The sequence below is a fragment of the Plectropomus leopardus genome, chromosome 20 (genome assembly GCF_026936395.1).
Source record: "Plectropomus leopardus strain MGB_pleo_1.0 chromosome 20, ASM2693639v1, whole genome shotgun sequence".
NCBI lineage: Eukaryota > Metazoa > Chordata > Actinopteri > Perciformes > Serranidae > Plectropomus > Plectropomus leopardus.
In genome coordinates, this window is record NC_142195.1 from 10312917 (window position 1) to 10323491 (window position 10575).

The 10575-nt window shown below is 38.8% G+C and overlaps 1 protein-coding gene across 9 annotated transcripts in view; it reads left to right on the forward strand.

The window, feature by feature from the left end:
- mapk10 (mitogen-activated protein kinase 10) overlaps window positions 1-10575 on the forward strand; it is a 50369-nt gene that overhangs the window by 32569 nt on the left and 7225 nt on the right. For 5 of the 9 annotated variants that reach the window (XM_042509123.2, XM_088071289.1, XM_042509126.2 and 2 more), the window contains exons 9-13: window positions 937-1119; window positions 3775-3899; window positions 4692-4718; window positions 7348-7411; window positions 7570-7647. In XM_042509123.2, the coding sequence (XP_042365057.1) occupies window positions 937-1119; window positions 3775-3899; window positions 4692-4718; window positions 7348-7411; window positions 7570-7647 (477 nt within the window). Of the gene's footprint in view, window positions 1-936; window positions 1120-3774; window positions 3900-4691; window positions 4719-7347; window positions 7412-7569; window positions 7678-10575 lie in introns of all 9 variants that reach the window. The other 4 variants (XM_042509128.2, XM_042509127.2, XM_042509124.2 and 1 more) reach the window with 2 other exon arrangements.

The window sequence follows — 10575 nt, forward strand, 5'->3', positions numbered from 1 at the left end:
GACTCACTGTGGAAAAAGAAACACCTCCAGCTGTCTGAGTGGATCCAACATCTTGCTAAAGAGCCATGGATAAGAACCTTAGAGGGTGAAAAAAAAATGCCTCTCTGAGCACTGGGTGGATCATGGCCAATGTGCAATGGAGACAAAAGGGAGGTGGAAGAGTGTGGCGTTCCAGTAAGATGAAGTAATGGGGATCTCTGGTGGCCCTGGCAGCTAACTGCCTCAACTGGCATCCTCTGTGAGAACACGGGGAGGGGGGCAGTCAGAGTGTGTGTGGGTGTGTGTGGGGGGAGTAACAGAGGAAGTACTTGTTGCCAACAAGGAGAGAAAACACAAGTAGACACACCCCACAACCACATTTGCACATTTAAAGAAAACCACACAGTACAAGCTCAACACTGTAAAGGAAATATAGTGAGTATTTCATATATATTCATATATTACATATATATGTGTATATATATATCAAGGCGTAAGTGTAATCTCAGTGAATCACTAGAGATGTATTTGAGTTCAGGGAAGCCAATGGCAGTGAAAGCAGTACAAGGGAAGGAATTGGAATGTAATATAAATATTGATTAGTGATTGATATCGATTGATATTGGCTGCATATTGAGGCCCATAAATTTCAGAATGGTGTTTTCACTTTATGAGACACATCTTAACCTTTTGTCATCACTGATTTTTCTTTCAGAGTTGGATGATCTGTTATGAGTTAAGAAATACTTTTTTGTTTGTTTCTTTGCTGATGATACTCTATTTTATTTCGTTTAACAACCTTGGTTATTATAACGATGTGTCCTTTTACTAGTAAATCAAAAGATGAACATATTTTACTTGCCCTAAATAGTGTTGTGTGGGACTAGTACCTGATTGGACACTGAGGCATACTGCTGCATACTCCACATGTGTTTCCCTTAATCCTAACCACGCCAGACATCGACCAGTGGAACAAAGTGATCGAGCAGCTGGGCACGCCCTCACCAGAGTTCATGAAGAAGCTTCAGCCCACGGTGAGGAACTACGTTGAGAACCGGCCAAAGTACGCAGGGCTGACCTTTCCCAAGCTCTTCCCCGACTGCCTTTTCCCTGCTGACTCTGAGCACAACAAACTCAAAGGTGAGAAATCCACTGTGACCAGATTCACATTTCAACTATTAGATGGATTGGCATGGAATCTATAACAGACATCCCTCAGGATAAATCACAGTAACTATGGTTATCCCTTCATATTTGACTTAGTACATTAGGTCATAAGGTCAAACACTTTGGTTTAATAACCAAATACCTGCAAAACTAATAACATCCCATCGGCATCAGCTGTTTGTTCCTAATTAGCAAATGTTAGCATGCCAACACTAAGATAGTTATAATGGTAAACATAATACCTGCTAAATATAATGTTAGCAATTTTCATTATGCGCATGTAAGTTTATAGTGTTAACATTTAGCTCTAAGCAACACCCTGCTTATACAGCCTCACAGAGCAGCTAGTGTGGCTGTAGATTCGTATGCTTTTTTAGTTCAAGACTCAACATTAAACATATTTTTAACGGCATTCTGTTTGCCTCTGTGAATTCAATCTATTATTATGCAGAGGGTTAACCAAGACATCATATCTTTCTTCAGCTGAGACGTGTAAACTCTCCCCCGTGCATTTTAAAAACTGGGTACTCCTTCCATTGAGATATAGCGAAATATGCTTTTTCTGTTTCCTCGCTCCAACATCAGAGCTCCTGTCTGGTAAAAATTCTCATGAATCACTTCTGTATGCTGGCTGCTCTCTGCTGGAGTGACAGTGTTAAAGGAGATGCACCTAGAGAGAAGGTGTGGGAGGGTGTTAGACCGGGTTGAAGTGCGGCTGTTTTGTATGTTTTGTACTGTCACAGGTAGGAACTGACGCAGACATCCTTTGGGCTTTGGTGATGTTGAACTATGGGAGGAAGAGACAGACAGACAGACAGTACTGTGGGTTTGAGAGAAGAAAGACAGATAAGGAAAGGTGGAAGGAGAGCGACACAGGAGTCTTTTTACAGATTTACCATCCGTTTGTTATTGATGTGGTGATGCTGTGGCAAAATGCAGCGGGTGCGCCCGGCTCATCTGTCTTCCCCGGTTCGGTGTCTTCAGTCATTTGCCCCTGTAGAGCTATTTATAATGGGGTCAGCATGTGTAGGAGAGGGAAAGTGTGTAGTTTAAGGGTTCTCGATTTCAGATCAGTCCAAGAAAGCCTGCAGGTAGAGAGACTGAGCAACTAAGCGACTGCTGATGCTGATGGCATTTTTGTATGTGGAGTAGGAAGACATTTTTAAAGATATAGTGCCTCCTACATACTGATGCCCTTATAATACTACATAAGACACCAGTGGGAGCAGGTAATATCTTAGATTTCATGCATTGTGTCAGCCTGTAACAAAAATGATTAAGACCATGGATGTATAAAGATAAAGAGAAGTGGATACAGCACTGGAGGCGGGACTATACATTTCTTTTAAAAGTTGCTCAGTGGTGCATGAAGCCAAAAATCTCTATTTTCGTGTTATAAAAATACCCAGATCTTCTGCATGGTAGGGCCATCGTGGTGGCCGAACAGCTAACTTCTGGTTTAGCCCTCTGCTAACTTTAATGGGGATGAAAAATTTGGCTCTTCTAGGTTTTTAAAAAATGTTATTGGACCGAATGAGAAAATCCTGGTGGTGAAACAAGTCATTTCGCAGGTGTTGTGATGCTCAAAAAAATGTATTTACTGAACTACATGTGTGTCTTTTGCAAAGTAAGTCTATGGTAATAAGTCTTTTTGAGACCCATGGTATCACACGACAGACCCAGATGTTGTAATAGCATGTTTGGCTACTTTTTAAAATTGGCATCCAAGCCCAGCACTGTTTCTAGGGGCTTGAGCATTTCCATTAATTCAAAATAAATTAGCATTAATTCAAAATAAAATTGAAATAAATAGTAGCAGCAGGACTCTATACAGCAGCAGATTTTCCTATAGGGGACAGACAGCCAGCCACCTCTTTTTTTCATTTTTATAAAAAAATAATTTAAATTAAAAAATGATGATGTGTATAGTGGAGTGGAGTTTATGTGGAGGACATTGGAGTAAGAAAATACAAAAGCCAGTCAGTATGCTGTATCAAAAAATAAAGTTGTAAATTTGCACATATTGTATTCTTTTAAATCTTTTATTTATTAATTGTGTTTTATAGCTGTTGTTTAATTGTCTTGATTTTTCATTAGCTCTTGTTCTAGTTTGTAATAACTGCAGAAAAATATTAAGGATAATATTTTTTGGAGGTGTGGGCTGGGGGCCAGGGCAGCTTCCTTGGGACGCCAAGTATGCTAGATGTGGCCCTGGATACATGCTGTATATGGGACAAGCCAGAATCTTGAATTACATAAAAGAGGCAGAGATATCTCAATGGTTGATAAAGTGTTATCTGTCCTACATACAAATTATCACTTTTGCCCACATAATTCATAATAAGTAGTCCAAATACTCTTTTCCAAGGCTCTCACTCTGTAAAAATGGTGCACATATTTACTAATCCACATGTGATTGAGGCTTTGTGAGATTCTGGTTTCCTTTGAAAAGCTGCTGTTGTTTATTATTCCCTTTAATCCCTGACATTTCTGTCTCTCTTCTCTCTCTTCCTCCCTTTCTGCTTTGTTGTGTTCCAGTTTCCTTTTGGCACATTAGTAAGCGCAGAGGAAAATCTTCTTGCCTCATGATGCCAAACAAATGTTTTTGTCTTCCTCTCCACACCACAGCTAGCCAGGCCAGAGACCTGCTGTCTAAGATGCTGATCATCGACCCCGCTAAACGGATATCGGTGGACGAAGCCTTACAGCACCCCTACATCAACGTGTGGTATGATCCAGCTGAGGTGGAGGCGGTGAGTAGGCCTTTGGCAAAGCTGTATATTGATTACCATCCAAAACTCAATCCTCTCTCCTTTGATTGGTCAGCACTGTTAACTTTATATTTGCCATACAAAAAACAATGATGACTCCCCTCATTTTATTATGATTTACAACGCTAATGGTAGATTTTATACGACATCTGTATCAGTGATAATTGCTGCATCAGTGCATTTTTGATTTTTTGGTTCACACCTCATTTTTCATTTTCTCTCACTTATGGTTTTATTCTTTATCCGAACTTTGATAGTTTTTAAGTTCAGTAAAAATAACCCCCAATTTTTACTCCACGGCTGTTCATTTTAGTGCTGCTTTAAAAAAAAAAAAAGCGACTTAGTGCATTGTTCTGTTTTGTAGCCTAAGAGTGGTGGTGTTGCTGGTTTATTCGGTGAAGTCTAATTTCTTCATCAGTGCCTCATTAGTATGAGGTGACAGTGAGATTGGGAAAAAGCCATCTGCAGCTCAATAAAGCTCACACAGATACCACTTCTACTTGCAGCAATACACTAATGAGTGCATGACCAGGTGATGAATTTTTAGTGTTTAATGAATATCCCGCTGGTTGTAATGACGCCACACAACACACCTCCATTGTAGTTCATTTTTAGAGGGTTTCATGACTTGTCTACGGTGTCTAGCTGTTGATGGTTTTTGATGATGATTTTGTTGTTAGAGCTGATGTGGTATGTATGATATGGCTGTGAATGGCATTTCAACACGTTTTCTGCTGTTTTCCCTTTCTCTAATGTCATCTCATGCTGATGAAGGCCAGAGATCTCATCCAAATATCCATGGTAAATAACGCCCGCCCTGCATCAAAGAAAAAATGATTCAATGGGTCTTTTGTTTACAAAGAGTGAAGATTAAAAGAGACATATTTGGTTCAGACCTGTCAATCTTGATAGCTAGAGTTGGTAACTTTTAAGAAAATAACTGTGCCATATTTGCTAAAACTGTCACTATATTCTGAAAGAAGTACGTGAGACAAAGACTGAAATAATCATGTCCTCTTTTTTCTACTGCTCCTAATGGCATTTGCTAGAATCTACCATGTGCCAAGAAAACAACCAATCAGGGCTGAGCCAATCACTGCTCAAAAATTCGGATCAAACTGTCTGACTAGGTAGAACTGATCAGACACTACATCCTATTTCTTACCTTGTGCTTTCAGAAACATATTTTAGTGTACTGTTTAGCTGTAAAATGAAAAAGTGTGTGCCCAAAAGTACAAAGCATCGCCCATCAACTGGACTAATTTTCTCATCTTACAGCTAAACAGTGCACTAAAATATGGTTCTAAAAACATTTACGTGAAGAAAGAGGCAACGCAGTAACAGAATCTTGATTAATATTTGATCAGTGCTGCCTAGTTTGACAGTTACTTCTTTCAGAATATAGTGACAGCTTTAGCATATATGACATAAATTTATTTTCATAAAAGTGACCAACTGAAGCTTTAAAGTAGACATATTTGGTTCAGCATTGTCAAGCAGTTGGTAACCTTTATAAAAATAACTTAGTGCCATATTTGCTGAAACTGTCACTATATTTTGAAAGTAGAACATGAGATAGATAGTCCTTGAAAATACTGCGGCCCTCCTCCTCTTCTTAGTTGCTGATAATAGCATTCGCTAAAAAACGTCCAATCAGAGTCGAGGAGCAGCTGTCAATCATGTCAGTTATTGCTTGTGAACTGTGGTCAAACTGTCAAACTAGGCAGCGCTGATCAAATATGAATCAAGATTTTGTTACTGCATTGCCTATTTCATGCCTTCTCAGAGACATATTTCAGGAGCTACAGTCCACTGAAGTACCAAGCAGCTGGCCTGACCTAAGTATTTTCTAATTTTACATCTAAACAGTGCACTAAAATATGTTCCTGAAAACTTTTAAAGTGAGAAATAGACAATGCAGTAACAGAACCTCGATTCATATTTGATCAGTGCTGCAAAGTTTGAAAGTTTGACTGCAGTTCATGCAATTATTGGCATGATTGACAGGTGCGTTAGAGACTCCTCTGCTCTGATTGGTTGATTTTGTCTATATGCAGTAAGGCCATTAGAAATGCTACAAGGCAACAGAGTAGGCAGGGAAGTATGATTCTTTATCTTCAAAGATTATCTGTCTCATTAGTGCTGTGTGAATATAATGACAGTATCAGAAAAATATGAAAAAAGTTATCTTTTTTACAAGTTACCAACAGCATCTTTAATAATAATAAAAACAATCATAATATACGTGTAGAATAGAATACTTTCAGCATATTTTGATAAATCCCTGTATGAGGAAAAACCTCTCCTCTCTGACTTGCTGTAGCTGCTGAATGCAGACATGTAACTGTCCCTCCAAGGTCACATCAGAGAGGTTTATGAGTGGTCCTGTCACCTACAGTGAGATTATGGTGTCAGAGTCTGGGGCAGGATCAGAAGGGTTGACTGGGTGCCAGACAGCATATTTGTGTCCTGTTAGATAAAATGACAGTCCTATGGCAGAAGGACATCACGGCTGGACAACCAACCCACCAGATTTGTTCTTATCTCACTGTCTGTCAGTTGTTTTTGTAATATTTTGATATATGTGTGTGAGGACAATGTATTGACATCCAAATTATGTAAATAAGTCACCATTTTATGTAGTTAAGGCTAAAGTAAGCACGGACTGTTTATTTTTCTTCATTGTTTTTCTCATAATTCACATATGCCTACTATGTGCCCCATCATGTCTTTGTGTTCATACAGTGCAAGTTAAAGTGTCAAATTAATCAATAGTCAGATGCATTTCTCATATTCAGATATTTTTTCATCCCCATATTTGTATTTATTTGTCAACTATTTCATGTTGCTGTATTTGATGCATCATTTTGTAAACTTACCAAAGGGACTGTTTCTTGTTTATGAGAGGGGAGGGGGTGGTGCAAAACAGGGGAGGCACTTCAAATATCTTTTTAAGCGCTGTTTTTTTTTTTTTTTTAATTTGCTTAGGGGAGGGAGATTCAGCTTGAAATTGTTGTACTTTGTATTTATTTTAAATACTGTTAGAACTCCAAAATCAGCAAGTAGACATTTTTTGCTTCAAAAATTTCCAAAATCACAGCATTTATCATAGCCAGAAACTGTGAAATATGGTTATTTATGGTGGAAGGAGTCACTCAGGAAGGCTCAAAGAAGAATATTTGTAGCTTTGAGGAGGGTCATAATATTTAAAAAAAAAAACAACAACAACAAGAAAATGATGTCACACCCTTGCCACCCTCCTGCTCTGACAAATACAGAACAGTCCCTAAGACTTTTGTATGACTTGTATCGATATAATTTCGTTTGGACTATCCAGTGATATTAGCCATATTAATATAATGTTAATGAATCTTGTTTGCTGGTTTGATAACTAAACTATCACTAAAATTTTGTACTCTCTCCCGTTTAGCCTCCACCTCAGATCTACGACAAGCAGCTGGACGAAAGAGAACACTCCATTGATGAATGGAAAGGTGAGAATTATTGATTCAAACCAAAAACAAATAATGAGTGTTGACAGGAAATCACCAAATGTTATTGTAACAAAAAGGCCTGTATACAGTATATGGATGTATTTTTTACCACTTTTAATGTTTTAATGACTTTCTCTCCCGACTTTGCTCCTTGGCAGAACTAATTTACAAAGAGGTGATGAACTTTGAGGAGAGAACGAAGAATGGCGTTGTGAAGGGACAGCCTTCACCTTCAGGTACTCTCAGTGCATAACCCTAATCGCTCTGTAAGTGAATTTACTATAACCTTACTGGAGTTTACTTGTAACTAGAGAAACCCATCGTGTTGTTGACCATGTGTCCCTGTCTTTTGCATCTCCCGTTTTTAAACTTAAATGTTGTTTAGTGTTTGTGCCTGGTGTATAGAAATTGATGGACACTTAATCAGTAATTGCTAAGATTGCCTTTCTATGTATTTAACAGCAGATGTTGTGTGCACTTAAAGAGGTGTGTATGTGTATATGTATAACATGTCATGACTTGAGGTTTGGGTCCTTTTGAGGTCCATCACAGGACATTTCTGTCCTCAGCCGCAGCTGACATTTCAAACACTTCCATTGTCTGTAAAGGACATCCAAGCAGAGCGAGTGCTGCTCTCATAGTTTGCCACAGAGAGGCAGTATGGAGTCATGTTAGCACATAGACCAGGCCACCCACGCTTCACTATGAAAATAGCATAAATGCAGCCATTAAAAAACAAATGAAAAACAAAACAAAGAGATCTATTTTGAAGATTAAAAAAATACAAACTAAAGCTAGCATCTGCTGACTAGGAGCACTAACTGCCACATGTGACTGAGAAGGGAAACCATCTCTCATATACCCTCATTATAGGGAAACCCATGAATAGAAACCCTTTTCTTATAGAAAGTTTACACTGTAAGCCCTCTGCCTTGAGTATTTGAGACAACTTTTAGTTTAAACTGTGCATAAGCAGTGTGTCTGCTTGTTGCATGTCTTTAGGCTGAAATATGACAGATGAAAGATGACACTTTAAACATTGTAGTAGTCAAGGGGGTAAGGAGCAGGTGGTCCAAAATGCAAGAGAATGTAAGTAACAGGAATTCAAAAAGCTGACCCTTAATTTCAGGAAAACAGCAATTAAACATGACTAAATTAAATTAATACTCCAACCAGGACTTAAATTCAAACTAGTCTGACGAGGGGACAGAGAGCAGGTGAGGAAAAAGTGTGGAGAAGCTCAGGTGAGGGGAATAAGGCAGAATAAAGGCAGGGAGCTGATTGGCTGAGAGGGACAAAGGAGGCTGATGCAGGACAGGTGTGTAGATGGGCTTATGAGGGAAAGCAGCACAGACACACAGGAGGGAGAGAACACAGTCCTCTTAATAATAAACCCAACAAGTAAATACAGACAACAACCTAAATGAGTCTTATACAGACATGCAGTCCAGTCCTCCCAAAAGTCTGAAGCATCACGACACAGCAGACTGACTTACATGTTTCTTATTCTTGATGCAATTTGCCAATTTGTTTTGGTTTTTGTAAATAAAGGAACAAATCACCCCAAATCAAAAACACATATTTTTCTCCTACCTTTGGTGCTCTTAGAGATGTCTCCCTTCTCTCCAATATAACGGAACTAGATGAAACTCTGCTAGTGGTGCTCAGAACGCCAAAAATATATTAATATTTAAATTTAACAGCAATGTCATAACCTGGTTACTCAAGATAATCCACAGACCTTTTGTGAGCAGTTTCATGTAGGGACTATTTTCTTTCTACCTACCTCCACCCACTGACCGTATCACTGCGCAGAAGGAAGTGGTGATTCGGTGACACAGTTTAAGAAAATAGGTCTGTTGATTATCTTGAGTAACCAGGTCATGATTTCTGTGAAGAGACGTTGCTGTTGAGTTTTTCAAAAGTTTTTTTTATTTTTTGGTGCTTTGAGCAACACAAGCTGAGAGACATCTTGATACATTATACTGGAGAGTAGGCAGACTATCTATGGCTGATATCTCACTTGGCTATTCACACCAAAACAATCCAGATTTTTGGGGCAAACTGTTCCTTTAAGCAGAGGGGCTGCCCTCGTGTCTGATGCCAAGCACAGTGCAGTGCAGGAACTGCAGACGGCTGTGTTTTACTGCAGCAGTAAAAGAGAAGAGCTTAGCAAACATATATTGCCTCAGTCCATCTTTTTGTGTCACTATGTGTGCGAGATGGAGATTTTAAGAGATTTCTTTAATGCTGTATTATGATTTGTGGAGATGGCACCGTACCACAGTTTCTGTTTTCTGTACCAAATTCTATATTAACAATATTATTAACACATTAAGTATCACTTCAAAAAGTGCAAACTGAAAGAGGAGGTCACTGAGTGCAGAGGCTGGCTGTACGCTACAAGATTAAGAAATGATTTAGACTGTATTAACAGTGCCAAGACGGCACACAAGAGTTATAATCTCACATCACAACTTCGGCCAGCATTTCTCCCAAGATTAGTCTCCATTAATTTATGATTTAAAAGATAATTAATGGTTCATTTTCATAATCTGTCTCACTACTATGAGTTTGGTTTATGTTCAAGTCATCTTTCAAGATTTCAACTTATGCTGCGGCCGCACGGTGACTTTTAACAGATATTTCTGATGTATTTACTGTAAGTAAATTTGCAAGTGAAGTGACTGCTGGAATTAATGCCAGTCATTAATCCTGCTTTGTTCTCGGTTTTATTTTGGGTCAGCTGAAGTGCCCACCAGTCTCCATTAAGCAATTACCTCCCACAGGGAACAGACACAAACAGCAGATTTACAGTTTGCCGGCTCTGTACGTGTCTTCTGTGGAGGTTAGGGGACCTGTATGCTTGAAAGTAAAAGCTGTTGTTTGAGCAATTTCTTAATATTGGCAATACTCATATATTCTCGTGCTTTTTAATCAGGCTTTTGACTCACACGGCAAAAGCAGGCTGCCCATTTTTATATCGATTTGTCCATAAACTTATCAAAGGCAGCAGAATCCACTCACTGAGGATTTAATGAAAGTGCTGTACAAACTGCTCGACTTCTTTTTGAAAGTGGAGATTAACTTAGGTGTTATCTGCTATTCCAAGGTTTTCTTTGAATCCATGCAACATTGAAAAAATGTTTTAACCATAGACTGTA